The sequence below is a fragment of the Aspergillus pseudoviridinutans genome (genome assembly GCF_018340605.1).
Source record: "Aspergillus pseudoviridinutans IFM 55266 DNA, scaffold_7, whole genome shotgun sequence".
NCBI classification, from domain to species: domain Eukaryota; kingdom Fungi; phylum Ascomycota; class Eurotiomycetes; order Eurotiales; family Aspergillaceae; genus Aspergillus; species Aspergillus pseudoviridinutans.
Window position 1 is genome coordinate 570,996 of NW_025091287.1, and position 22,177 is coordinate 593,172.

The 22,177-nt window shown below is 48.2% G+C and overlaps 9 protein-coding genes across 9 annotated transcripts; 5 read left to right on the forward strand and 4 right to left on the reverse strand.

Moving 5' to 3' along the window:
- Positions 1 to 1,038: 1,038 nt before the first annotated feature.
- On the forward strand, positions 1,039 to 2,454 carry Asppvi_009519 (NAD(P)/FAD-dependent oxidoreductase; the record flags this gene model as incomplete). The annotated part of the gene is made up of 2 exons (XM_043305373.1): positions 1,039 to 2,144; positions 2,193 to 2,454. The coding sequence occupies 2 exons, from the start codon at positions 1,039 to 1,041 to the stop codon at positions 2,452 to 2,454; spliced, it is 1,368 nt and encodes a 455-aa protein (XP_043161308.1).
- A 396-nt stretch (positions 2,455 to 2,850) lies between these two features.
- Asppvi_009520 (uncharacterized protein) lies at positions 2,851 to 3,243 on the reverse strand (the record flags this gene model as incomplete). Its single annotated transcript, XM_043305374.1, has 1 exon — positions 2,851 to 3,243. The coding sequence occupies one exon, from the start codon at positions 3,241 to 3,243 to the stop codon at positions 2,851 to 2,853; it is 393 nt and encodes a 130-aa protein (XP_043161309.1).
- A 938-nt stretch (positions 3,244 to 4,181) lies between these two features.
- On the forward strand, positions 4,182 to 5,249 carry Asppvi_009521 (oxidase ustYa family protein; the record flags this gene model as incomplete). The annotated part of the gene is made up of 3 exons (XM_043305375.1): positions 4,182 to 4,446; positions 4,497 to 4,765; positions 4,818 to 5,249. The coding sequence occupies 3 exons, from the start codon at positions 4,182 to 4,184 to the stop codon at positions 5,247 to 5,249; spliced, it is 966 nt and encodes a 321-aa protein (XP_043161310.1).
- Positions 5,250 to 5,743: 494 nt separating this feature from the next.
- Asppvi_009522 (uncharacterized protein) lies at positions 5,744 to 7,365 on the forward strand (the record flags this gene model as incomplete). The annotated part of the gene is made up of 2 exons (XM_043305376.1): positions 5,744 to 6,137; positions 6,194 to 7,365. The coding sequence occupies 2 exons, from the start codon at positions 5,744 to 5,746 to the stop codon at positions 7,363 to 7,365; spliced, it is 1,566 nt and encodes a 521-aa protein (XP_043161311.1).
- Positions 7,366 to 7,448: 83 nt separating this feature from the next.
- Positions 7,449 to 8,411, reverse strand: Asppvi_009523 (isoflavone reductase family protein; the record flags this gene model as incomplete). The annotated part of the gene is made up of 2 exons (XM_043305377.1): positions 7,449 to 7,896; positions 7,954 to 8,411. 2 exons carry the CDS (start codon positions 8,409 to 8,411, stop codon positions 7,449 to 7,451), a joined length of 906 nt encoding a protein of 301 aa, XP_043161312.1.
- Positions 8,412 to 11,369: 2,958 nt separating this feature from the next.
- On the forward strand, positions 11,370 to 12,039 carry Asppvi_009524 (FAD-dependent oxidoreductase; the record flags this gene model as incomplete). The annotated part of the gene is made up of 2 exons (XM_043305378.1): positions 11,370 to 11,662; positions 11,712 to 12,039. 2 exons carry the CDS (start codon positions 11,370 to 11,372, stop codon positions 12,037 to 12,039), a joined length of 621 nt encoding a protein of 206 aa, XP_043161313.1.
- A 1,257-nt stretch (positions 12,040 to 13,296) lies between these two features.
- Positions 13,297 to 14,159, forward strand: Asppvi_009525 (uncharacterized protein; the record flags this gene model as incomplete). Its single annotated transcript, XM_043305379.1, has 2 exons — positions 13,297 to 13,681; positions 13,765 to 14,159. 2 exons carry the CDS (start codon positions 13,297 to 13,299, stop codon positions 14,157 to 14,159), a joined length of 780 nt encoding a protein of 259 aa, XP_043161314.1.
- Positions 14,160 to 14,782: 623 nt separating this feature from the next.
- Asppvi_009526 (DUF2855 family protein) lies at positions 14,783 to 16,168 on the reverse strand (the record flags this gene model as incomplete). The annotated part of the gene is made up of 3 exons (XM_043305380.1): positions 14,783 to 15,079; positions 15,129 to 15,930; positions 15,978 to 16,168. 3 exons carry the CDS (start codon positions 16,166 to 16,168, stop codon positions 14,783 to 14,785), a joined length of 1,290 nt encoding a protein of 429 aa, XP_043161315.1.
- A 408-nt stretch (positions 16,169 to 16,576) lies between these two features.
- On the reverse strand, positions 16,577 to 17,871 carry Asppvi_009527 (serine hydrolase domain-containing protein; the record flags this gene model as incomplete). The annotated part of the gene is made up of 3 exons (XM_043305381.1): positions 16,577 to 16,711; positions 16,766 to 17,742; positions 17,787 to 17,871. The coding sequence occupies 3 exons, from the start codon at positions 17,869 to 17,871 to the stop codon at positions 16,577 to 16,579; spliced, it is 1,197 nt and encodes a 398-aa protein (XP_043161316.1).
- Positions 17,872 to 22,177: the final 4,306 nt, after the last annotated feature.

Sequence of the window (22,177 nt, forward strand, 5' to 3'; positions counted from 1 at the left end):
CTGTCCATTACTCCATTATCTTGACCCCAGATGCTCGATAAGCGGAAACGGCTGGAGAACCGCAGGATCGGAAGGAATGATAGCGTCAGAGGACCGAGACGGAGTATTCAGCCTACCTACCGGAGTCTTGTGATAGCATCATGGTGCTCTCAGATTGTTGCCACTTTAGGTGCATGCGTTTCTCGGGAGTGGAGGATGGTAGACGGTGGCGCCGGACACGGTTGAGCTCCACCGAAGCCGGTTGACTACCGGTGCGACAGCTGCTAAAGGCTAATTATTGTGATGTGAACATTATTAGAACGGTACTCATTGTTGAAAGTCCAGACCTCGCACAGACATAAAGCTTATAGGCTGACTTTTCCAGAAAAAGGCATCCTATCCTTGTCACGAGCGGCCTGACGGAAGTTAGACAGCAAGTGACAATAATAGTAACCAACCAGTACGACAATATTGTAAACACTCTGCTCAGGGACTAGCTATTTGCTCTCTTTTCCATGGACTCGGTAAATCATTTCCCTAGCTTAGCATGGTGTATCTTACCCCCTTAAGGGCCTGAACCATGTCGAATCTGCTCCGATGCCATGATAGCTGGAGAGTATACTACTTTACTTCCGTATTATGTCGTTTCGGGAAGACAAATAAAATCTAATTGAGAAATTTACTATTATCTACCCTAGTCCTATCATCTATGATACCACGACGTTCAGCTAACCAGTAAAAGACACTCGATGAATGAATAGGACCGAATGAACTACAGACGGAGTATGCCAACTCACTGCACAGGGATATCCTGCGCAACCCCACCACCAGATAAGCATAACCCGAAGCCCCATACAGCAGAGTGCAATCTCTCCGCCACAGCTGTACAGCTGTACAGCTATAGCTCCTGTGGGTCCGGCTCAGCAGCCGTGCCAAGACGGTTCGGCTTTGTGTCCGAACCGTCTATCCTGCACCCCACCTCCAATGAGAAGATCACAAGTCATAATAATATCATCGTCCCTGGCAAGAATTCCATCCTTGCTATCAAAACAACACACCATGGACAAGAACCAACGCATCGTCATCGTGGGCGCAGGCGTCTTCGGCCTCTCCACCGCCCTCAACCTCACCCAGGATGGCTTCACCGCGATCACAGTGCTGGATAGACACATGCCTCCCGTCCCGGACGGGTCAAGTAACGATATCTCCCGCGTAATCCGCTTCGACTACGGGGATCCCGTATATGCGCAGCTAGGCAAGGAAGCGTACGATCTGTGGAACACCAGCCCTGACTATGCGGACTCGTTCCACCGCACACCGTGTGTCTGGACGGCGCAGAGGACGGGTCCCGCTGGGCTTGTCCAAGTCGGGGGGTCGGACTTTATCCGGAAGACGAAGGAGATTCTGACGAAGATGGGGGCGGAGTGGCACGCGTTAGCGGATGCGGCAGAGTTGAACGCGCGGTTCCCCGCTGTCAGTGGGACGCCGATTGGGGAGGGGTTCGAGGGATTCTATAACAATGCGGCTGGGTGGGCGGATGCAGGTGTAGCCATTGCGGGGCTGAGAGATCGGTGTATTGCTGCTGGGGTGTCATTTGTGACGGGTCCTCATGGCCAGGTTACGGAGCTGGAGAAGAGCTCGGACGGTACCATTACAGCAGTCAAGACGGCCGATGGGGGACGGATCGCAGCAGACAAGTTTATCCTGGCGACGGGTGCATGGACGGCTGGACTGATTCCCTCGTGGAATTCGATGGTGGCGACCGCGCAGATTGTAGGCTTTGTGCGGCTTACACCGCAGGAAGTCAAGGCGCTCAAGGATCTGCCTATTATTTTTAATCTCTCGACCGGATTCTTCAGCTTCCCACCGCATGAGAAGACAAGATATCTCAAGGTCGCCTGCCACAGTTTTGGATATACTTTGTCGTCGGACCAGCAAATATCCTCACCACCCAGTCGGGCTATCTCAGCGCGGGCAAACTTCATCCCCGCGGAAGGCATGCAGAGACTGCTTGCAGGCCTCAAGGAGATCCTACCTCAGCTGGTAGACAGAGGTTTTGAGAAGACATGCCTGTGCTGGTATAACGAGACGCCAACAGGAGACTTTATCTTCGACTACCACCCTGACCATCCCAACCTCTTTATCGCTACCGGCGGGACCGGACAGTATGTACACCACCAGATCCTTGCCATAAGATACTAACATCAATGCAGTGCGTTCAAATTCCTCCCTAACATCGGAAAATACATTGCCAAGTCGTTCCAGAGACAATTGTCCCCCGAGTTGACAGAGAAATGGAGGTTCCATACCGAGTACAAAGACCGTCCCCGGGAAGACATCTTCACCGGGGAGAAGAGCCGGAAGGGAGGAGATGGCAGCCGTGGAGGTCCTAATAGACGGGAGTTTACCCCCGAGGAACGAGACAGTCTTTTGTCTCTGACGACTGCATTGGCCGTGAGACAGGCCAAGATGTAGATAGAGATCAACTTATGCCAATCATGTCTACATTGTTTCCAGGTCAGACATTAGGGCATCCATGCTTGCAGACCTATAGGGGACGCTAATCACACATTGAAGACTACTTCTACGTCTAAGAGACATAAGAGAATGGTCCTGTTTTGTCAGAAACTACCACAGAACCGGTCCTAACGAATGCTTATAAGATCCATTCATATTGCAATCAATACTACTCAATCCCAAGTACTCAACAAAAGCAAGCCAACAAATACTACAGTTGGCGATCAACCATCGTCACCCTGTTTCTATTCAGGCGTGACGCATGGTGCTTGGACCCGAGCCATGTGTCACTGGTTTTCAAATTGCGCTCAACCTGCAGGCCGATTGGTAGCTGAGCGCAGTTCACTATGAGCTCTACTCATCGCGCTTCTCTGGGGTGTAATGGGTGTAATAGAACCGCTTGTCGAGATCCTCGTCGCTCTTGTCGACGTCCTCATCACGCTTCTCGGGCTCGTAATGGGTGTAGTAGTACCGCTTGTCGAGGTCTTGATCACGCTTTTCAGCTTGGTAATTCTTGTAGTAGAACCGCTTGTCGACGTCCTCATCACGCTTTTCAGCTTGGTAATGGGTGTAGTAGAACCGCTTGTCAACGTCCTCGTCACGCTTCTCGGGGGTATAATGGGTGTAGTAGAAGCGTTTTTCTACATCGTCGGAGGCTGATTCGAGTTGGTCATTGCTTGCGACGGGGGCGGCCCAGGCAATCCTCGAAGCTCCAAGGAGAGCCAAAAGGTAAGAAGAGAGCTGCATATTGATGATGAGATCAGGCGGTGCTAAGGGCTTGATGGAACAGAAGAGAGAATGAGGACTATGAAGAAGGGTTGACGGGGTAGAAGACGGGTTATGCTTTATATAGAGTGAGCAGCTGGTGAGCTAGTCACCTCTGAACGGACTTGTGGTAACACAGCTTCCGATAGGCACAGCATAGCTGAAAGCTGGGGCTGCATTCTGCAGGTGACAGTCACTCAGTCTCTGAAGGATTCAGTCGTCATCATTTTGCGGCCCCGTGCATGAGGTAATTGTGCCTTGGAGCTGAAGTTCAGGCTACACTTCTTTTCCACTTGTTGCTCAACGAGAGGCGTCCTATCAGGGTTTAGAAAAAGAGAGGGGATTCGAAGAGATCGACACCATTGCCTCCCCGTGCTTTCCTCTGATTTGATCGCGTAGATCTACTGTTATCGAGTATGTTCTATGTGGATAAAGAGTTCGCATGAACTGCTGCTGATGGAAGGATGATGTGATCTATCTATCGCAGTCTAGCTTTTGCCTATACTTATGTCGGCTGCAGATACATTGCATATTGCCACGTCATTGATCAACAGGCTACTGACAGGGTAGATGCCGAATAAGCCAGCAATAACATAAGGGGTCTGTCAATTCTAATCCCGTCGGTCTAACCTAGGTTGAACTCAATTCCTCCAGAGCTATTTGAGTGTAGATCAATCTCGATTTTGCCAAGGTGCGAACACGATCTGCATTGACAGCCATACCCCTCTAGGTAGTGATAGACGCCGGCACGGGTCACTCTTCGGCTATTTTACTTTCCTACTTTGTCTGCGTTGACAGAGGTCCATCCACGCTGTACATGTTACGTCGTCATAGAAATGCCCACGTACTAGATTTAAGTCCGAAGGGCATTTACTCTCCTTCTCACCCTGAATTGAGTCTTTTTGAGAGTCCTAGCCGACATGATGTTTTCAAAAATCTTCAAACCCTTCTTTGGGGAGCACAAATTTGAAAACCTCAAATCAGAGGCTGACGATGACACTGACATCGAGTCAGAAAATCTCCTTCAGAACGGACATGGACGAAAAGCAGCTACCTCAAATGCCTGGATCTACTTTACCGTTGCAAACCTCATCATCCTAAGCATCACGGCTTCCTTGATCATCAGTACAGGCATCTTTCGGACAAGTGAGAAAAATGCTGTCCTAAGGCCGATCTCATGGTGGTGTAAGTCTAACTGGGGTTTGATTGTCTTAGCTGTAGCTAATCCGTTGAAGCGCCCATCCTCGATGACATTGAAATCCCGAGATTCGAGACAAAGCTGAACGGGACACTCTTCGCCAAGCCCGAGGTCTCAATAGCCCGAGAAGAGCCCAGCGCGGAGAACGACGCAGCTTGGGCTCAGTATGAAAAGGTCCTGACACACGTCCTCACTCGCGAGCAAATCCTCAAGCTGGGCAAAAACCCGGAGACTGTGGCTCGCTTCGACAATGACTACTGGGGAATGGGTGATGATGCTTACATGGCACAGATGGATGTGATGCATGTAAGTATCTTTTTCAGCTTACAGTGATGTTCATGGTACTGATAGAGGGCAGCAAATCCACTGCCTTAACCTGCTGCGCAAAGCAGCTTTTGCCGACTACCCTGGCTACGAGCCAGGGTTAGACGAGAAGGACAAAATGTGGTGGATACACCTCGGTCACTGCACCGACATCCTGCTGCAAAATATCCAATGCAATGCCAATACGGAGTTCTTGACGTTGAACTGGGTGGAAGACCGCCAGGCTCCATGGCCGGACTTCAGTGTGAATCGCAAGTGTGGTGATTTCAATGCGCTGGTCGACTGGCAACGCAATAATGCCGTTGATGCCGACAAATTTGACCAAATGCCAGTTCCAAAGAACGCTTTCGTGTGGCCTGCACCTTGGAAGAAGCAAGAGACGGAGCTGGGTGAGAAGCTGGGTCAGCATCATATGCAGGAAGGTCTCGGCGATATGCATGCGCATCATCACGGTGCAGGGAATTAATTAAGACGTGACCAGTTCTGCAGAGACACTAAAACAGTAGTTTTTCTTGATCAATAGTAAACCTGTTGCTTTTGGACCCAAAAATGTGTCGATATTATCCACAAAGTAAAACATGCATATATCACACTTGGCTAAAGGCGAACTCTAATACACGAACCTGTCTAAGCCAATCAGTATTAATATGCGACATGTGGGGAACTGTCATCAATGATATGTAATTGCCTATCTTACTAGCCTTGACTAATGACATTATGCCACGGTGTAGATCCTTCACTGTTAAAGCAGTCTGCAATTATGTGATGTATCATACACCATGGATGCTGGTCACCGCCATTCCAGGTCCACAGCCCCTCAATTGCCAACCCAATGTGCCAAACCGATGAAGATATTGCAGGATACGTCATTCACCTAATGTACTGTACTCGTATGAAAGGCCATAACTGTGTCTCCATGAATCCTAAACGATTCTCGTTCCCTTTGTTAGGCTATCCAAGATGGTAGGGCATGTTGTTTCGCCAGAAGATGACATCGAGCTCAGTGGCGAAGATGCTCCGTTTCTCCTAGAAGATCTCAGGAGCCAGCCCGCGGCTGGGGATGTACCTCCCGATGATTCCAGCTCAGACACTGTTTTACCAGAAAAAAGCCGTCGTCGGCTGGTGATCACCCTGGTTGCGATAATGCTCACTTTTGCGATCGGGGGTCAGATGATCCCAGGCCCCATGGTGCGCATTATCGAAGCCATCGCCTGTGATGACTATTGGCGTGCACACGACCCAAGTCGGCTCGCGGCTTCAGGCCATGTAGTAGAGCAGCTGTGTAAGATAAAAGAGGTGCAGGAGGAAGTCACAACTATCAAAGGGTATATGGATTTCTTCGAGGGGCTACTCTGTTCGTGTCAATGCCCTTGTCCGTCCGCATAATCTCATTGTCTGACCATGGCATAGCCGTCCTCTGCGCTATCCCGTACGGCCTATTGGCGGATCGATATGGGCGCAGGCGAGCGATTCGTCTTACCATTCCTGGATTTCTCCTGAACTCAATCATCACAAATTCCGTACTGTGGTTCTCTGATATCTTCCCTCTCAGGGCTATCTGGCTCGGATCGCTGAGCTGGACTATTGGGGGAGGGCCAGCTATCGCAATGGCGCTGATATGGACAATGTTGGCCGATCCCACGACAGATTCAAACCTTGCGATACTCTTCTTCCGGGTTGGAGTTATCATGGACATTACTAGTTTTCTTGCCGGCGCGTTAAGCGCGCAACTCATGACCTTGAACCCTTGGATCCCGATGATGGTCGGTAGTGGAATCGTTACTATCGGACTGAGCTGTACTTTCTTTCTGCCGGAGACTATGAACGATTGCGTGAAGGGGAAATCCCCAATAAACGGGAATGAACCAGTTTCCTGCATGGGCGGCTTGATTGTCGATGAGGAAGCGTCCTACTCCAGCCCGAAGGGCCTCCCGAAAACGTCGAGACATCATCTTATCTTGGGGAAGATTCGACGGTTCCTCAACCATGGCATCTGCATCTTCGACACCCGGATCTTGTTGCTACTCCTCACTTTCGCCGTCTCCCAGCTCGCTGGGGGTTCCTCTGAGTTCTTGGCGCAGTATATCTCCACACGCTTCAGCTGGACTCTAGCGCGGGCCAATCTCCTCAAATCCTTCCACACTGCTGCTACCATCCCCGTATTCCTGTTCCTCCTTCCGTATCTTTCAACACATGTTCTGCATTACCTATCGCTGCATAGAAGGGATCTTTACCTTGCGCGTATGAGTATTATCTGTCTAGCCGTTGGATCACTCGGTGTTGGTCTTGCGCCGCACATCATCGTCTTGGTTCCAAGTCTTTGTCTGCACGCGGCTGGAGGAGGATTCCCGCTTGTCGCACGGTCTCTGGCTACAGCCTTGGTAGAGAGGGACAAAACAGCAAGACTCTACTCGACAATCGAGATATTACAGTCGGTGGGGAGTGTGTTGGGGAGTCTTTGCTTTACCAATGTATTCACACTTGGGTTGAAAATGAGCGGGGCATGGATCGGGCTGGTGTGGATAATGAGCAGTCTTCTCTTTGCATTGGTGGGAATCGCGCTTATGATCCTTCAAGTATAATGCAGTTAAACTTCCAGTCATCTACAGACATAGCTGGATCTGTCCCTTTCGCGCTGCCAGAACAGAGTATGATCTTCATAGTCTCATTCATGCCTTGTCAATCCGGCCAAGACCCCATCCAGGCTTTCTGCTGGCAATGACAGTAGCTTATTCGCGCTCTCTTCACCGTTCATATAATCCCCACCATACCCCTTGACACACGTTATATATCGCATGAGCGCGGGAATTCCGCTAAAGTTCCCCTTGGCCAGCTTCTCCAAGGCCGTCCGTTTTTCCTCTTCCGCATCGTGGTAAGTTACGTCCCACTTTGCTCCTGTCACATCTTCCAGAGAAGCGAGAATGTCCCTCTGCGAGACATTGAATGACTCGATAAACAAGTACTTATTGGAGGTCCTTTCCGGACTCAGTATCGCATTCTTGACTGCAAGTCCTATAGTACTGCGAGTTGTCGCCGACCATCGATTCATGCCATTGTCAAGGATCGTGGCGTGCCTTCTTTCCATGTTGAATCCGAGGAAATTGGATACTGCTCTACTCGGGTCAGCTTTCTTTCCGTACGACGAATGTCGAAGGCGACCGCCCACTTACATCTCGAAGAACGGCCCCGTCACGAACGCCGTCCACTTGAGCCCATCCCCCTCCTTGCTCTTCAAGTACTCCACTATCTGTCTCTTTGCCGCGTAGAATTGCGGGAACAGCTCAGCCGCCCGGTCGTTTCGCGTGTCGTGGCCAAACTCGGACGGCACAAAGTGTCTCACGCCGGCCTTGACAGCTGCATTTATTATGGCCTTTTGCTGGTGTACGGCTTCCGTGGCGATCGTGCAAATGATTGCGTCCTGTCCGGTCAAGATCGCAACTAGCTCGGTTTCGTCGTAGTTGTCGCTGACACGGTGGACTGGGATATGAGGCGGGAATGTGGACTTAGATGAATGACGGCTCAGAATGGAGATTTCAAAGTGCGGATCGGCATCGAAAGCAGCCACGATATGTGATCCGAGATGCCCGCCTGCTCCGACGACGATGACCTTTTTAATAGGCGACGTCATTGTCGAAATAGAAACTGACGTTGAATTCGTGAGTTTTAGGATAGGTCAGTAGAAGTCGGTTGCCTCTGAAAGGAGTATGAAAAATTGTTACATGTGTTCCACCTTTTCAAAGCTAATACCGAGTGCAAAGTGAGCTGCCTAGTGGAGGACTGTTCTGCCTAAGCTAGCATTACTGTCCTGAATTTACTCTGAACATCGGGTGGGATGTTAGCAATTGCGTGGTGCATTCTAGACTTGCATGGTATTGATTTCTAGGCACAAGGAGGGGTAGTTCTATGACGATCAATTCGTCATATTGCTCCACCTGCATTGAATAGCTCTTAGTCTTTCTCGTGCAGGTGCAGATCATTTGGACAATCCACACAACTACATACACGATCTGTGGTGGGTCTAGATCGCCCTGTGTAGTCAAGCCTCATATTTACATATCACATTCTATCTATCCTCTCGCTTAAACCTAGTAGCCAACTACTGCTTTGCAGGGAAAGGAAACAAAGTTCAGCTAGGTACACTATGTGCATATACCATGAACCATTAGGAAACTCGATGGCAATGTTTAGAGTGTATGTGGAATAAAAAGTAATCATAGAATGACAGGTACCCCGCATCCTCCCACTTATTCCCTGAAGAACTTTGGAGGAATAATCAATGACACCCCGTCTTCTCTAAACATGAAATTCTTCTGTCTTCTGTCCACCCCTTCCAACTCTAAGCGAAAAGTTCCGTCCTGCTGCCCAAACTGCTCCCTCTACGGCTTCATAAATAGTGCTTGCCCACCCCTTTCTTCTGATGCCTGTGTCATACACACTCGAGGGCTTTTCCTATTTCTGAATACTGTCTTCATCGGCAAAAAGCGTGTCTGCAGTGCTTCCAATCACCTTTGTACAGAACAGCATCGCCTCTCTCTCTGTATCTAATGGCGCATCACCTGTATTATCTTGTATTGTTGATTTTTCGTTCTGTGCCCCTCATTCACCAGCTGGTGAATTGCTAACTGATGACTCTTGGTATTATTACCTGTTGGGCATAATGCAACAGACATCTCCCAGATTAACAAAGATAGATAGTTATGTATCTCCTGCAGGGAGTAGCCATTTATAGCCATACACTGATACCACAAATCAGATGGTTGAGTTCATGCTAAGGTCTGATCTTAGCACGGACATGCTCAATCTAAAGCAATATCTCCGGTGAAAGAGGGTATGGATACATAGTATTCTGTAAATTGAGGCATTTTCTTTCATCTAAAGGCCTCACTGTCATTATCCAGGACCATATATCTATAAACACTAAACAAGGATGCAGCTGGACAAACTAAGCAGAACCCAGTTTCAATTAATTCTATGGTATTAGATCTAGGTGCTGTTAGTTACTATATGATCATGCAGTTAGAGCTGCATGGATTTATGTGTGAAATCTCACTAATCATATGAACTACATGCATATACTCTTATTTTACTTCGATGTCGTAAAGAAATCTTAAGTCTCATTGGGCTACGAATACGCATGAAAACAAAGGACTAGCTGTGATAGGATCACAACTCAAGGCAAGCTGGCTGCTACCGATCATCAATGGCGCAAGATCCAGGTGGCACCTGCATAGATCCAACTGATACAGTCTGCAACAGAGTCAGTGCAGACCAGATTGTTATCAGCAGCCAGATATGCATCGGAGGGAATGCATGGGCTTCAAGGCTGTTCTGCTTGGTTGAGAGTGGTCAGCATTGAGTACCTAATGAGATTTGAAATTGCGGGGGTATGACTTCCGTTATCTATAGAGTTAGTGCTCCTTGCACCGTGTTTTATCAGTGGACTATACTTGATGCATGTCATATCTCCTAAGCTACTCACTGATGTTGCATATTCACTCTGGAGGGCCTCCTCTTAGAAAAATGCACTTGCCCTTTAACAAGTCTAGACCACCCAAGCTAGGAAATAACACCGTCCAGTGATCCTTCAGGGAAAAGTTTAAAAATGCAGTCAGCAGACGATAATCATTGCTATAATTGGTTATACGGACACTGCGCTAATTAGCTGACGGCAGCTGCATAGTCCAGCTCTGCTATCGTCAATAAGCGTCAGGTACTTTTTGGTCATATTATTTAAATGTCGGTGAAGGGAAGCAAGGTCTCATATAATTATCACTCTCTTGAATGTCGCCCGTCCTTATAACATCTGAGCATGTATGAAGACCTCTCCTTTTTTGTGCGGATGCCAGATAACTAAAGGCCAGAAATATTGCCCTTTTATAGCGCAGAGTGAGGCTGACTTAAGACAGCCTATAACATGACCTTACACCTGCTCTGGGCATACCTGCGTCTATAATGACTATTAGAGAAAGAGGGGTCAGCCAAGGCTCCGTGCATGGTTATGCTATGCCGTACGAGCAAATCAAACTAAGACGTGCTTGAGTCAAATGCACACTAACGTTTTCTGCCAATCGAATTATCCCAATGTTTTTCTAGTCTGACAAGAAAGCATTAGTGACATCCATCAAGGGATACAACTGGACAATACGTACTTTTGCAGCAAGGGAGCACTAATGTCCATGGACGTGCACAAAAACTAGTTATGGTCAGCAGAATAATCATATAGAACCAGTAATTCATAAGGACCACCTTATTACATCATTGGACACGACAGCAGACATCGATTACCCCTCACTGAGTTGTGATTATTTAGCAGACTTTCCCTTGTTTGATATTCTCTATATATCTGCACTGATCAACATGACAGCAAGATGCTCGGTCTTAATCATCCATCTGCTCTACAAATGACGGTTGATATCCTATAAATCCAAGGAACGAAAAAGCCTATACTCACCACATCCTGAGTATATAAATGACCTGGATAGTCACTTTTTGAGAAGAATGAGACATTATTGACTCTCTGGATCGTATACAGATTACTAGTGAAGACTATCAATCTTTTTGACAAGGCCCACGACACAGAAAAACAATGGAAAAGCCAAAGTTCAAGGTTATTATAGTTGGCGGATCCATTGCTGGATTAACCTTGGCACATTGCCTGCATCGAGCCAATATTGACCATGTCGTACTGGAGAAAAGAAGCGAAATTGCGTCCCAGGAAGGGGCAATCGTTGCTATCTGGCCAACTGGAGCCAGGGTGTTCGAACAGCTTGGTCTCTATGATGATATCGAGAAACAGAGTTCACCATTCCGCAGTCTGCGTATTCGTCACCCAGATGGTTTCTCCTTCAGCACCTCCTTTCTCGAGTTCGTCAACCAAGGGTTGGCATTCCCCTTATCCGAAACTGAGATTCAACTAATTTCTGAACAGCTCTGGATATCCTGTCATCTGCTTAGACCGGCGAAAGCTCTTGGAGGTCCTGCATCAGAAGTACCCTTCTAAGGCGAATATCCTTGTCAAAAAGAAAGTGATTGAAGTACAGCCTTTAGATCACGGAGCTCGTGTGTTAACTGAAGATGGAGACATCTATACGGGCGATCTTATTGTCGGTGCCGATGGAGTCCATAGCTCGACGCGTTCTGAAATGTGGCGGTTAGCAGATGCAATGAGCCCGGGCCTTATCACCACACAGGAGAGGAAAAGTCTGCAAACAATCTCCTCTTTTTTGGGAACGTTATTTCCAGAGCTGACCAAGTGAACTTCCTTCTAGGCCTGACGGTCGGATACGCTTGCGCCTTTGGCGTATCATCGCCAATACCGGACCTTGCGAGTGGAGAACACGTAAACTCCTATAATGATGGGTCCTGTGTGATAACATTCGAGGGAAAAGATGGCCGCGTCTTCTGGTTCATACTTGAAAAGCTTCCCAAACCGTTTGTCTATCCAGACAGTCCTCATTTCTCCATGGACGATACAGCCGATCTCTGTGGCAGACTGTCGAAATTACCGGTCTGGGGGGATATTCGTGTGGAACACCTATGGAGAAGCAGGATCTTCGCATCCACGACAGCGCTAGAAGAGGGCATCTTCCAGACATGGTATTTTGGTCGCATAGTTCTGCTCGGGGATAGCGTCCATATCGTAAGTCTCGCTTCAGACCATTTCCATCCCTTCGACGTATGCAAGCCCACTAGTTACCTGACTGTATTCTCAGATGACGCCCAACATGGGACAAGGCGCAAACACCGCGATACAAGATGCTGCGGTACTAGCTTCAGTGATTAATAGGCTAGCCAAATCGGATACCACCTCTAATGCCGACATAAATAGCCTGCTCCAGGAGTATCAAACATCGAGATATGATCGAGCAAAGACAATATGCCAGCTTTCATATTTCTGGACCCGGATTCACACACGAGACAGCTTCTTAAAGATTCTGGTCGGCCGATATATCTACCCACGTATAGCCGATTACATCGTATTCAAGACATCCGGAGCTTTCGTCTTTGGCCATGCGATCGACTTCCTTCCACTGCCAGAGCGGTCGAAGACTCGCCCGATGCAGTATAGCAGCTCCAATAGGTCAAGAGCGGCCCAGCTCCAGTGGGTTCTAATCTGTCTCTTTCCCCTTGTCCTTTGCCTGTTCTACTTGCTATTCCAGAGGCCATGATCATCCTCCATCAACATCGGCTGAATTGAATCCGTATATGTGCAACCTACCATCTTTGAAGCGGCCAAGGTGGTACTAGGCCATCCATGTCTCCATAACTAGTTATGCTTTACCCTTAGCCATTAAAAGTGGCTCCAGCATAATAGAAGACTGCTCTTGGCCAATTATCAGATATTTCTCAATTATTCTATCCATTTTGTTATAATTTACTCTGGCTCGGCCGTTACCTTACTCGGTGCATATGGACACATGAAAAGATGCCGAGGATCCATCATCCGCTCCTCTGGCTTTCTCCCTCCAGCGGCTCCACTCTCCAACTCCCATCTGATTTTTACTCAAGCAAACATGGATGCAGTTCGCGAAAAACACAAGGATCTGATCAACGGACTCACTAATCTCTTCACTGTATTTATCAAAGCGCATTATATCACCCCTACTGATGTCCTGCATCCACCTCAGGACACTGATGTCGGACTTTTTCAGAGACTTAGGTTCGAACCTGAAGTGATTGATCTCGTCCAACTACTGCCGGCCATTAAAAGTGAGGCGGTCTGGGGATATAACAATGAAGGAATAGAGATAATTCCTCATGCTAAGCTGGTTAATTATTTAAAACAGTCAGAAGCAGCTATGGCTCATGATATGTTGGAGACCCTGCGATGGGTCGACTATACGGATAAGGATGCGCAGGGGATCTTTCCTCCTTCGATCCTCCGGCTGACATTTCCTGGTTTTTATGGAGTAAACGTGCTGTATGATGTCCATGACCATACATTGTTTCTCCTCTCAAGCTTCATTCTTCATCTGTTAAAGATCCAACTGACCTCCGCACAGAGACTATAATGGAATGGTGCCATCTGAACCAAAAAAGATGGCAGGACTGCCCCCGCCAACCATGTGAAGACTTCTTCTCAAAGATCTTTGACAAATTCCAGACTCTTGAATATATCCCATTCTTTGACCCAAATGACGGAGCAGAAGTCCCAATACGCAAAATCAAGGAGAATCCCATTCTATTCCAGAATATCTTCCCCAGCGGAATCCGCCTTCCGACTGAGCCTTGGGCGGCTGTTCAGCAATGCAGGGAGAGACAGGATGGCCAGGATGGCATACGCCGTGATATTAATGAATGGAGGGCGCTGCAGAAGCTCTATCATGACACAGGCTGGGAGAGCGAATTCAATGGAGAGCTTTTCAACGATAGATAAAGAAATTTGTTACAAATGATGGACGATCTCCAAGGTCAATCCAGTGAATGGAGCTTGATTCCTCCGCATAGACGAACAGAGGAGCAGATAATCGCTGAGCAGGAGTTTCGTCAACGTCGAGAGGCATTTTGGGCTGAAAGTGCTGGAGAGTACTATGTTTAAACGTGTCCAGTTTGCATTGTGATTTCATAACTCATTTCCTTAGATCACTGCACTCTACTGGATACAAAGTATGAATATGGGCTCTTAATAACGTCTCCATACTAGTTCAAGGGGAATCGGCACTGCCTGCCATATACCTGACCTGTGGAAGCTCCTGGACCGGCGGACGGCTCCGAAGATGAATCCCTCGGTTTCTTGGGCTATAATTGCACTAGCACGAACTGGGCCATCTTCGTGGTTGGCGCCCGGGGGGGTACCGATGCCATAGAACGAGCACCACCTCGGGCCAGGCCCTGGAACCGGACTCGATTGACACTGAATGAATTAACCTAGTGCGCGCCCTACGTGCATCAGAAAGGGCTGAACTCTCTGTGATGTTTATCTTTAGGCCATGAGCAATCCTACATACAGCTCAGATAGAAGGAGACTATTGACTCCTTGGACATGTCAACGAGATCTCTCTACAAGGCATAAACCAATCCCTCTTCAGGGCGCACTTCCCCTTTTGAAAGCCGCTCCCAGCCCCCGTAGATACCATTTTCTCCCTCGATGCCCTGTCCCCAGACCAAATACATGTCTGGGATGGCGGAGCCACGGTCTGCTAACCATCCCTTCCACCTGCGCGAGACCTTTCCGAAATATGTTGCGGCCCCCTCCCGTTCAATGATTGTGTCTTGGATGCCAGACGTGTTGTATTGGATCTTTCCCAGTGATTGCAGAGCTGCCCGTGCTTCCTGGACTTCCTTCGTTGTGTACACCTGAATAGAGTCAATGGGAATCCTCAGACACAAAATCAGAGAGACCAACCTTCTGTTGACTGCCCACGTGCAGAATGACAGTTTTGTATGGCCGGAGCGCCGTCTCTTGAAGATTCTGACATATCTGACTGAGGACATTCTCCCGCGCCCCGCAATCTATAATGACAACCTTTGTCGGCTGCAGACTCTCAATCCACCCAGTTGCTTGGTCAATTTCCGTATATGCGAATGCCTTTGACACATCCGCCCAGCCCTCTCTATCTGCCACCTCCTGTAAGACACCAGGCGATGAAGTAACCTGTGCCAACCCCAGGGGACCACTTGCCCTAGGCCAATCAAAGAGACACCACGTAAATGAGCGCGCAACCTTGGTAGACGCCCCCAAAACCACTACAACAGCAGATGAGAGGTCCGCATCGTCAGAGGACCACGGAAGCTTGCTCACCGCGCCAAGCGGGTGAACTGGTTCTCGTGCTCCCGGGTCAGGAAACACATACTCACTCAGCAGGTACCCAGCGAGCCACATCCCTTGGAAGAGGGCAGTCCATGCCCTCTCATCCAATTCTGATTCTTCATTGGAGGGTACCTGTTCGTAGCGATTGTATATGGGCATGAGTTGTTGTCGGTGGCTACTAACTTCCACCCAGTGTCCTTTGAGATCAGTGCGTTCCAACCGAAGGAGAGTGGATGACGTCGAGGTAGGCCAGTATCCCCAGATGAGGGAATCTGGCGTGATTCCAGGAACATTACTCTCGGTGACGGTGGCGTATCCCCATGCCGGGACAATGCCCCAGAGAGACTGGTCGTTGTATGGGGGCGGCGCGTTAGGTGGAACTGGGTACGTTTTCCACCTGTGGCTGTCAGCGAGCACAAAAGATAGACTGTCAGGCCGGCACACCAATGCAGTAAGTCTCCTCCACGGGCGTAACTGAGGTTGTTGGAAGACAATGCTAGAAGGACAGGTCGCGCACGGAGCGATGAGGAAGGCAGCTTCTGGTCTACAGACGGAATACTCACCACAGCGTGTTGGCTGTTGTCGGCCTTGCAGACAATATGAATCATCTCTGGGTTTGTAGCAGCGGATTGCATTATGACTGGAATTTGATGATGTGATTTTGATGTGTGAGAGAGCGAAAGGATTGGAGGACCAGAAAACTGATGGTTTCTTCTCCCTGGTTTGTCCTTTGCGCTTTTCGTTTTTTATCTGATCCCTGCCCCTCCTTTAGTCGCTGGAGGCGGCCGATCATCCCCGTAGCGGGGAGGAACGTTTCAGATACGTACATGTCAGATTTTAGTTTATCTGGGCCAAAGCACTAACATTTAGCTGGCACACTGCCCAAAAGATGCATGTGATTTACAAATGCAGGATAATTCCCGAACCAAACATTAGAAAGCAGAATCGAATCTTACATGAAGTTGAGAATAATACCCTGTCTTCTTATATGGGCCGAGAGCCCTACAGGTAGCACACCGTCTCGCTTCAGACCTGTTACTGGGCTAAGCCACCTGGTTTCCAAGAAGCTCGTACATTCCCTCCTCGAACAATTTCACCAGTTCTTGCGTTGTCGGATCGGCGGGGGGTAGCAACTGCATGCCAATTACGCCACACAGTCCTCTGGCCCGATCAATGAACTGGAAAATTGTTAGCAATCATAGTTTCTGGTCTCGATCTATCAGGGAAGTTACCCAAAAGAGGTTCGGCATGCCGCTCCAAATCATAGTGCCCTTGGACCTTCTCCTGCTTCCGTCACTCTGAACCAAGATACCGCCCAAGCCCCAGTCATATTTCACATCCGAGGGGAAATCGCCGACAAATATCTTTATCTTCTCTGCATCATGGATTAGGGCATTCTGCGCGGCCTTGCTCTCGACCGTCAGCTGTGGCGTGAAAAACAGGTCGGCAGTCTCCTTCCGCAGCAGCGTCCCATCGCTGACGAGCAACGATGTCAAAATCTTCATGTAATCCTCCAGATTGCCATAGGCACCATGTCCACCAAAGCAGTCCTCTGCCCCGTCGGTAATGTACGGGCCTTTGTAAGCTTCTACGCCGCCGGACGAAGCTCTTGTAGTCATGGCCGCTAATTTGCGTTGAATGGACGGATGCTTGTGCGGCCAAAAGGTTAAGCTGGTGATATCGAGAGGGGCGAAAATGTGCTTCTGGAAGTAGGACTCCAGTGTCTCTCCCGTAACTCGCTCCACAACCTTTCCTGCCCAATCAATGCCCGGGCTGTAGTCCCAGCCAGTTCCTGGCTCGTACGTCAGTGGGTACGCGAAGCGTTTCACCACCGTCGAACTAGTTTGCGGGGTGCGGTTGTTGAAGGCCGCCCATCTCTGGAGTAATGGGTTCAGAAAGTCGTAGGCAAGACCAGCGCTATGGGTGAGCAGATATCGCAGCTTGAGCGGGTTCTTACGTTTCCGCAACTGCGGTTCGCCAGTACCCTCGTCAAAGCCTACGAGCACCTCTTGCTCCGCGAGTTCAGGGATGATGGGTGACATATCATCTTCCAGGTTGAGCTTCCCTGCCTCCACTAACTGCATCACCGCGATGCAGGTAATTATTTTCGTGGCGGAAGCAAAAGAAAGCACTGTGTCCGTTCGCATCAAACTTTCCTCTCCATCTCCAAATGTGCGGCGACCAAACGCTTTCGAGTAGTTGAATTTACCTGCAACGGTCAATGAAGATCAGATACGGGCTGGGCAGACGTACCAGAAGTGTCTCTGCCTAGAAGAACGGCACCCAAGATGGATCCGTTCTCTGTCGCATTCTTAAAGACTTCGTCCAAAGAGGCCATGGCTTCGCTTCTCCTAGTGCTCTGCTGCGAGGTTTTTAAGTAGTAATATTCAGAACATCAAACAAGGACGAATATGGTCAGTTCTTAAATGATCCATGAAAGATGTTATTATAAATTAGTACAGATGAAAGAGTGGTTCTGTCTACTTCTACTAAGATACCTGGCATGGATATTTGTCATCAGTTCACCTCGGATCGGCGTAACCCGCATCAAAGCTCCACATAAACTGGAGAGGCTTTATTTAAGTCTCCGTAGCCTATCGGCAGAGACCTTCATCTATCCTGTGGCAGGCAGCCGCACACGCCTTATTTTTATACAGTAATTATTAATGTGTGGACTGGCTACTATCCTTTTATCAATTACAACTCTTCTGTAATATCACATTCCGCCAAGCACATCTAGAGTCTCCTCATTCCATGTTATCCACATAATTTGCGTCCATAGGAGCAGCTATATTCTAGCAGGACGCTCATTCAAAAGTAATCACTGGACGAAATCTGACTTCGCTCGTCAGCATGTGGCCCAATACCTCCTCTACCTGATCCAAGGTAAACTCTCAACTATCCGCTTTTTACGACGAAAGTGATCGCTTCCTCAATCTCCATTGCCTATCCAGGTGAGCAACAATGAATGGATACTCCTTGGACAACAAGGGAAAGAATTTGAAAGAAACCTCAGGGACAGCGGCAATGGGAGCATGCCACCATGACAGCAAGAAACTAGACACAGAAATATGTTCCTCATGAGTTGAGATGCAATCCCTTAGCATCACCTACTCCTATATAGCCGCATATGCCAACTACTATCTAGTGGCAGTAAGGAAATTTGAGGACGCGGCAAGTACAACCCCTGCTAAAGGTGGTGTCTTAACACTTCTTAAGTACAAGAGTATTCCCCTTAGATCACACACTGATAGCCCTGATCCTTTCTGGCTTTATTAGGAGATATTACAAAATGGTTGGATTAAATTATAATAAAATCCAGGAATATCCTGCCATAAAATATACACCCTATTCCTAAAGCCTTTAAAAGTATAGATACGCTATCGTTAAAGGTCTTGTCCATAAAATTAATGAGGGAAAGCATCCAAATAATAATATTAAACCTAAGATATAAAAGATTATTATATTGCAACCAGCAATGGCCTGATACAGGAAAGTATTTCAGCTAGCGCCAGGTCTAAGATTCCATGATGAGGTAGCAGGAAATGAGTTCGTATGCAAGCTACGTTAGAACACCATTAGCGAGGCGGCCAATGGACAGGGTACCTCTTCAATGGCGCGTTGGTTATTGACCTCCATCCATTACTCACCCAATGATTGCTAGATTTATGCTACCTAGTGCTGTGACGGTTACAATATCAGTAATTACATGCTCATGAACCAATTCAGACGATGTTAGGAGGAAACGAATGCATTTGACTACATGACATATAAGTCTATATCATTCTATGTTTAGTATTACCAGCTGTTCTAAGCCCCTGCCAACGACATTAAACCAACCTATTTGTCAAATGGTTGACATCTTCATTACATTGAATGTAACCCAGCGTCCAATATCCGTCTTATCTCCGCATAGCGAGGCTTCCAGGCCGAGGGTAGTTGGCAAACGAGACACTGTACGAGCGAGAGACGCCTCTTGAGACCGGATATTTGTGCTGCAAGGCTTACCAGGCCTTGGACACGACCAGCTCGGGATTATGATACCGGTTGGCAATTATAATTACAGTTTCCGCTTGACGAAACAGTTGAAAAGCCTAGCTCGGCTTCTCCTTGACCCCCATGTCACGGTAAGCCTCGATAGGGGCGGCATTCTGGATGTTAAGACCCCTGCCGATGCAGAGACAGCCGAGAACTAATAACAACCAGGTACGTGTGGAGCAGGATGGCATTCGCGGAGGTGCCGTGGTTTCTGCTCGGATCAGAATCCGTCGTTTGAACGAGTCCCTGCGACTATTATAGCGGCTGACCCTAAACAAGCGTGGGTATAAATGCTACATGGATGCAACATACTATTTTGGGCTAGAAGGGCTTTTAATGGCTTGACACACTATGTAGGGATTATCTTTTTAGATCAGTGGCCAACTTACGTCCGCCTATAACTCAACTAATATAATTCTCCAAGGTGTTGCATGTAAGCACTTGCCTAAATCGAAATATCGCATTTATGTTGGTCGGGAGCCCTTGACCTTCCCAAACATCCGTGGAGTTCCACTATCAAATTTATATCAAAGCAAGTAGAGAGGCAGAGTCCGTAAAATTCAGAAAGAACCTCATGTCAACCAATTATTATAAGCTGGAACTTACCATTAGCCATTATCCCAGAGATTATTGCCTGCAGTTTATGCCAGTGGCACAGTTTTGTTCTCAACCATACCCAACCAGAACTTAGGGCCATTCCACCAGATACGCGATCACTCACTGGCAATTAATTCTTCTAATTGTTGTACCGCTAAAGCATGTAGAAGCGGCTGCTGGTGTAGATGAGACTTTTCTTAGAGGGTGTACATGAACAGAGGTTGTCTATTTGATATAAATATATTTGAGATGAAAAAAGACACTTTCCAACCCATCCATGGATTTCCCCTTCCCATCAGTGCTATATTCCACCGATAGCAGCTTTTCAGCTCTTATATAGACTTTAGATACAATATCCACTACGCTTACTCTCCGGGGGGCATAGCAGGTGCTAGCCCCAGTAGTTGGGGTAGGCGGGCGCCAGTCTAGCGCCTAGACGATGAGCTTGCCACCTGAGACGTATGTGGAAGGATAATTGGAATTACTAGGTTCTGAACGGGTTCGGCATAAGCAGCTTCATTCGTAAAATGGGTCGTCTTCTGTACTAGCTTCATGATATTATAGCCAGCGATCGCAAAAAGGAACGCTCGTTAGGTAGTCAGGAAGTATTCAACATCCTTCTGTCGTTACTTCCTTAAACCTTAAGGCTGGCTCACCATCCTCATAGTGCTTTCAGTGCTCTTGTCCCGCTCTGTGTTGCGCGTGACTGTGCTTATGTTTGATATCAGGGTACTCTCTCGGCGGCGACTCGGCCTGGATGATCTGAAGGATTTGGGCATTGAATGCGAGTCGGGTTTCTTGGGGCTTGTTGCGGAGCTCAACTCCGTCCCCTCGAGCATATGGACAGTGTTCATCCCCAGGGCCAGACTGGTGATCACTCGGTATAAACAGGGGATGCAAGCCGTGATAATACTGATGTTCATCATTGCCCTAGACACCAGTTATTAGATCACATACGGTACCCACCGTAGCGAGGAAGGGAACCCACTGATTGCAAGCCGTCACGCTGACGATTGTCCCTGTATGCGCACTGGTAAGCGTCAATGCAAGTACTGGAGAGGGCCGCCGTACAAGTTGAATCAGTTGAATCGAGGTATTGCGTCAAATACGTCATTTGGATAATATTCACGACAATGACCCTTGGCTCGTCAGCAATATCCCTAACCGACTGAGTGTGAACCCACAATGAACGAGACGCAAATGCCGATGAAACCTTGAGGCGTTGGATTCGAGGCATCTGCACGTTCCACAGCATTACAATTGGGAGGATGACGAAAGCGGCGTCAAGTAGTATATTAAGGATCATTATCGGGTATATGATCGCACCCTAGAAGTCTGAGCAACGTGCAATGATGCTTTTGATTGGGGCCTACCTTTCCTATGCAGCGGCTAGGCGAATATTCCCAGTATGGGGCAGGGCATTGAAAAGCAGTCCCGAAGAGAGCGAGCAGCGTCCAGACTCCCACTCCTATCTCTGCCATGAGACACCATCGACGAATTGATTTGCTTGGGCTGATTGAGCGGATGAGATTGCCGGTTGACACTTTGGACACTGTGAGCACTAGGAGCAAGAGAAACTCGGCCGCGTAATTGATCTGAAGACATGTCAATGTTAGCATGAGAGCTCCCTGACACCACGGGGATGCACTTGGTTTACCCTGTTATATGCATCAAATGAGTCACTGGAAACCTCACTGCGGTGTCTCCCCATGCCATGATTGACGGCGACCTGAATCAGAATACTTTGAACGAGTGCAACAACCTGCGCTTGTTAGAGTGATCATAAGTAGCTCTAAAGGCAGTTCCTTCGTACCATGCAGATCCAAATTGGAATATCAACTGAAGGCACTGAGCGCTTCAAATAGATCATCGACGCGATCTTAGCGAGCACCACAATTCCTGTACAGGAAAGAAATATAAAAGTGAAAAGTGACACGATTGCGCCATGGTTATTTGGCGTAATCTCCCCCAGTGGCGGCAAGAGAGAGGGCTCCGCCATGGCAGCCGCA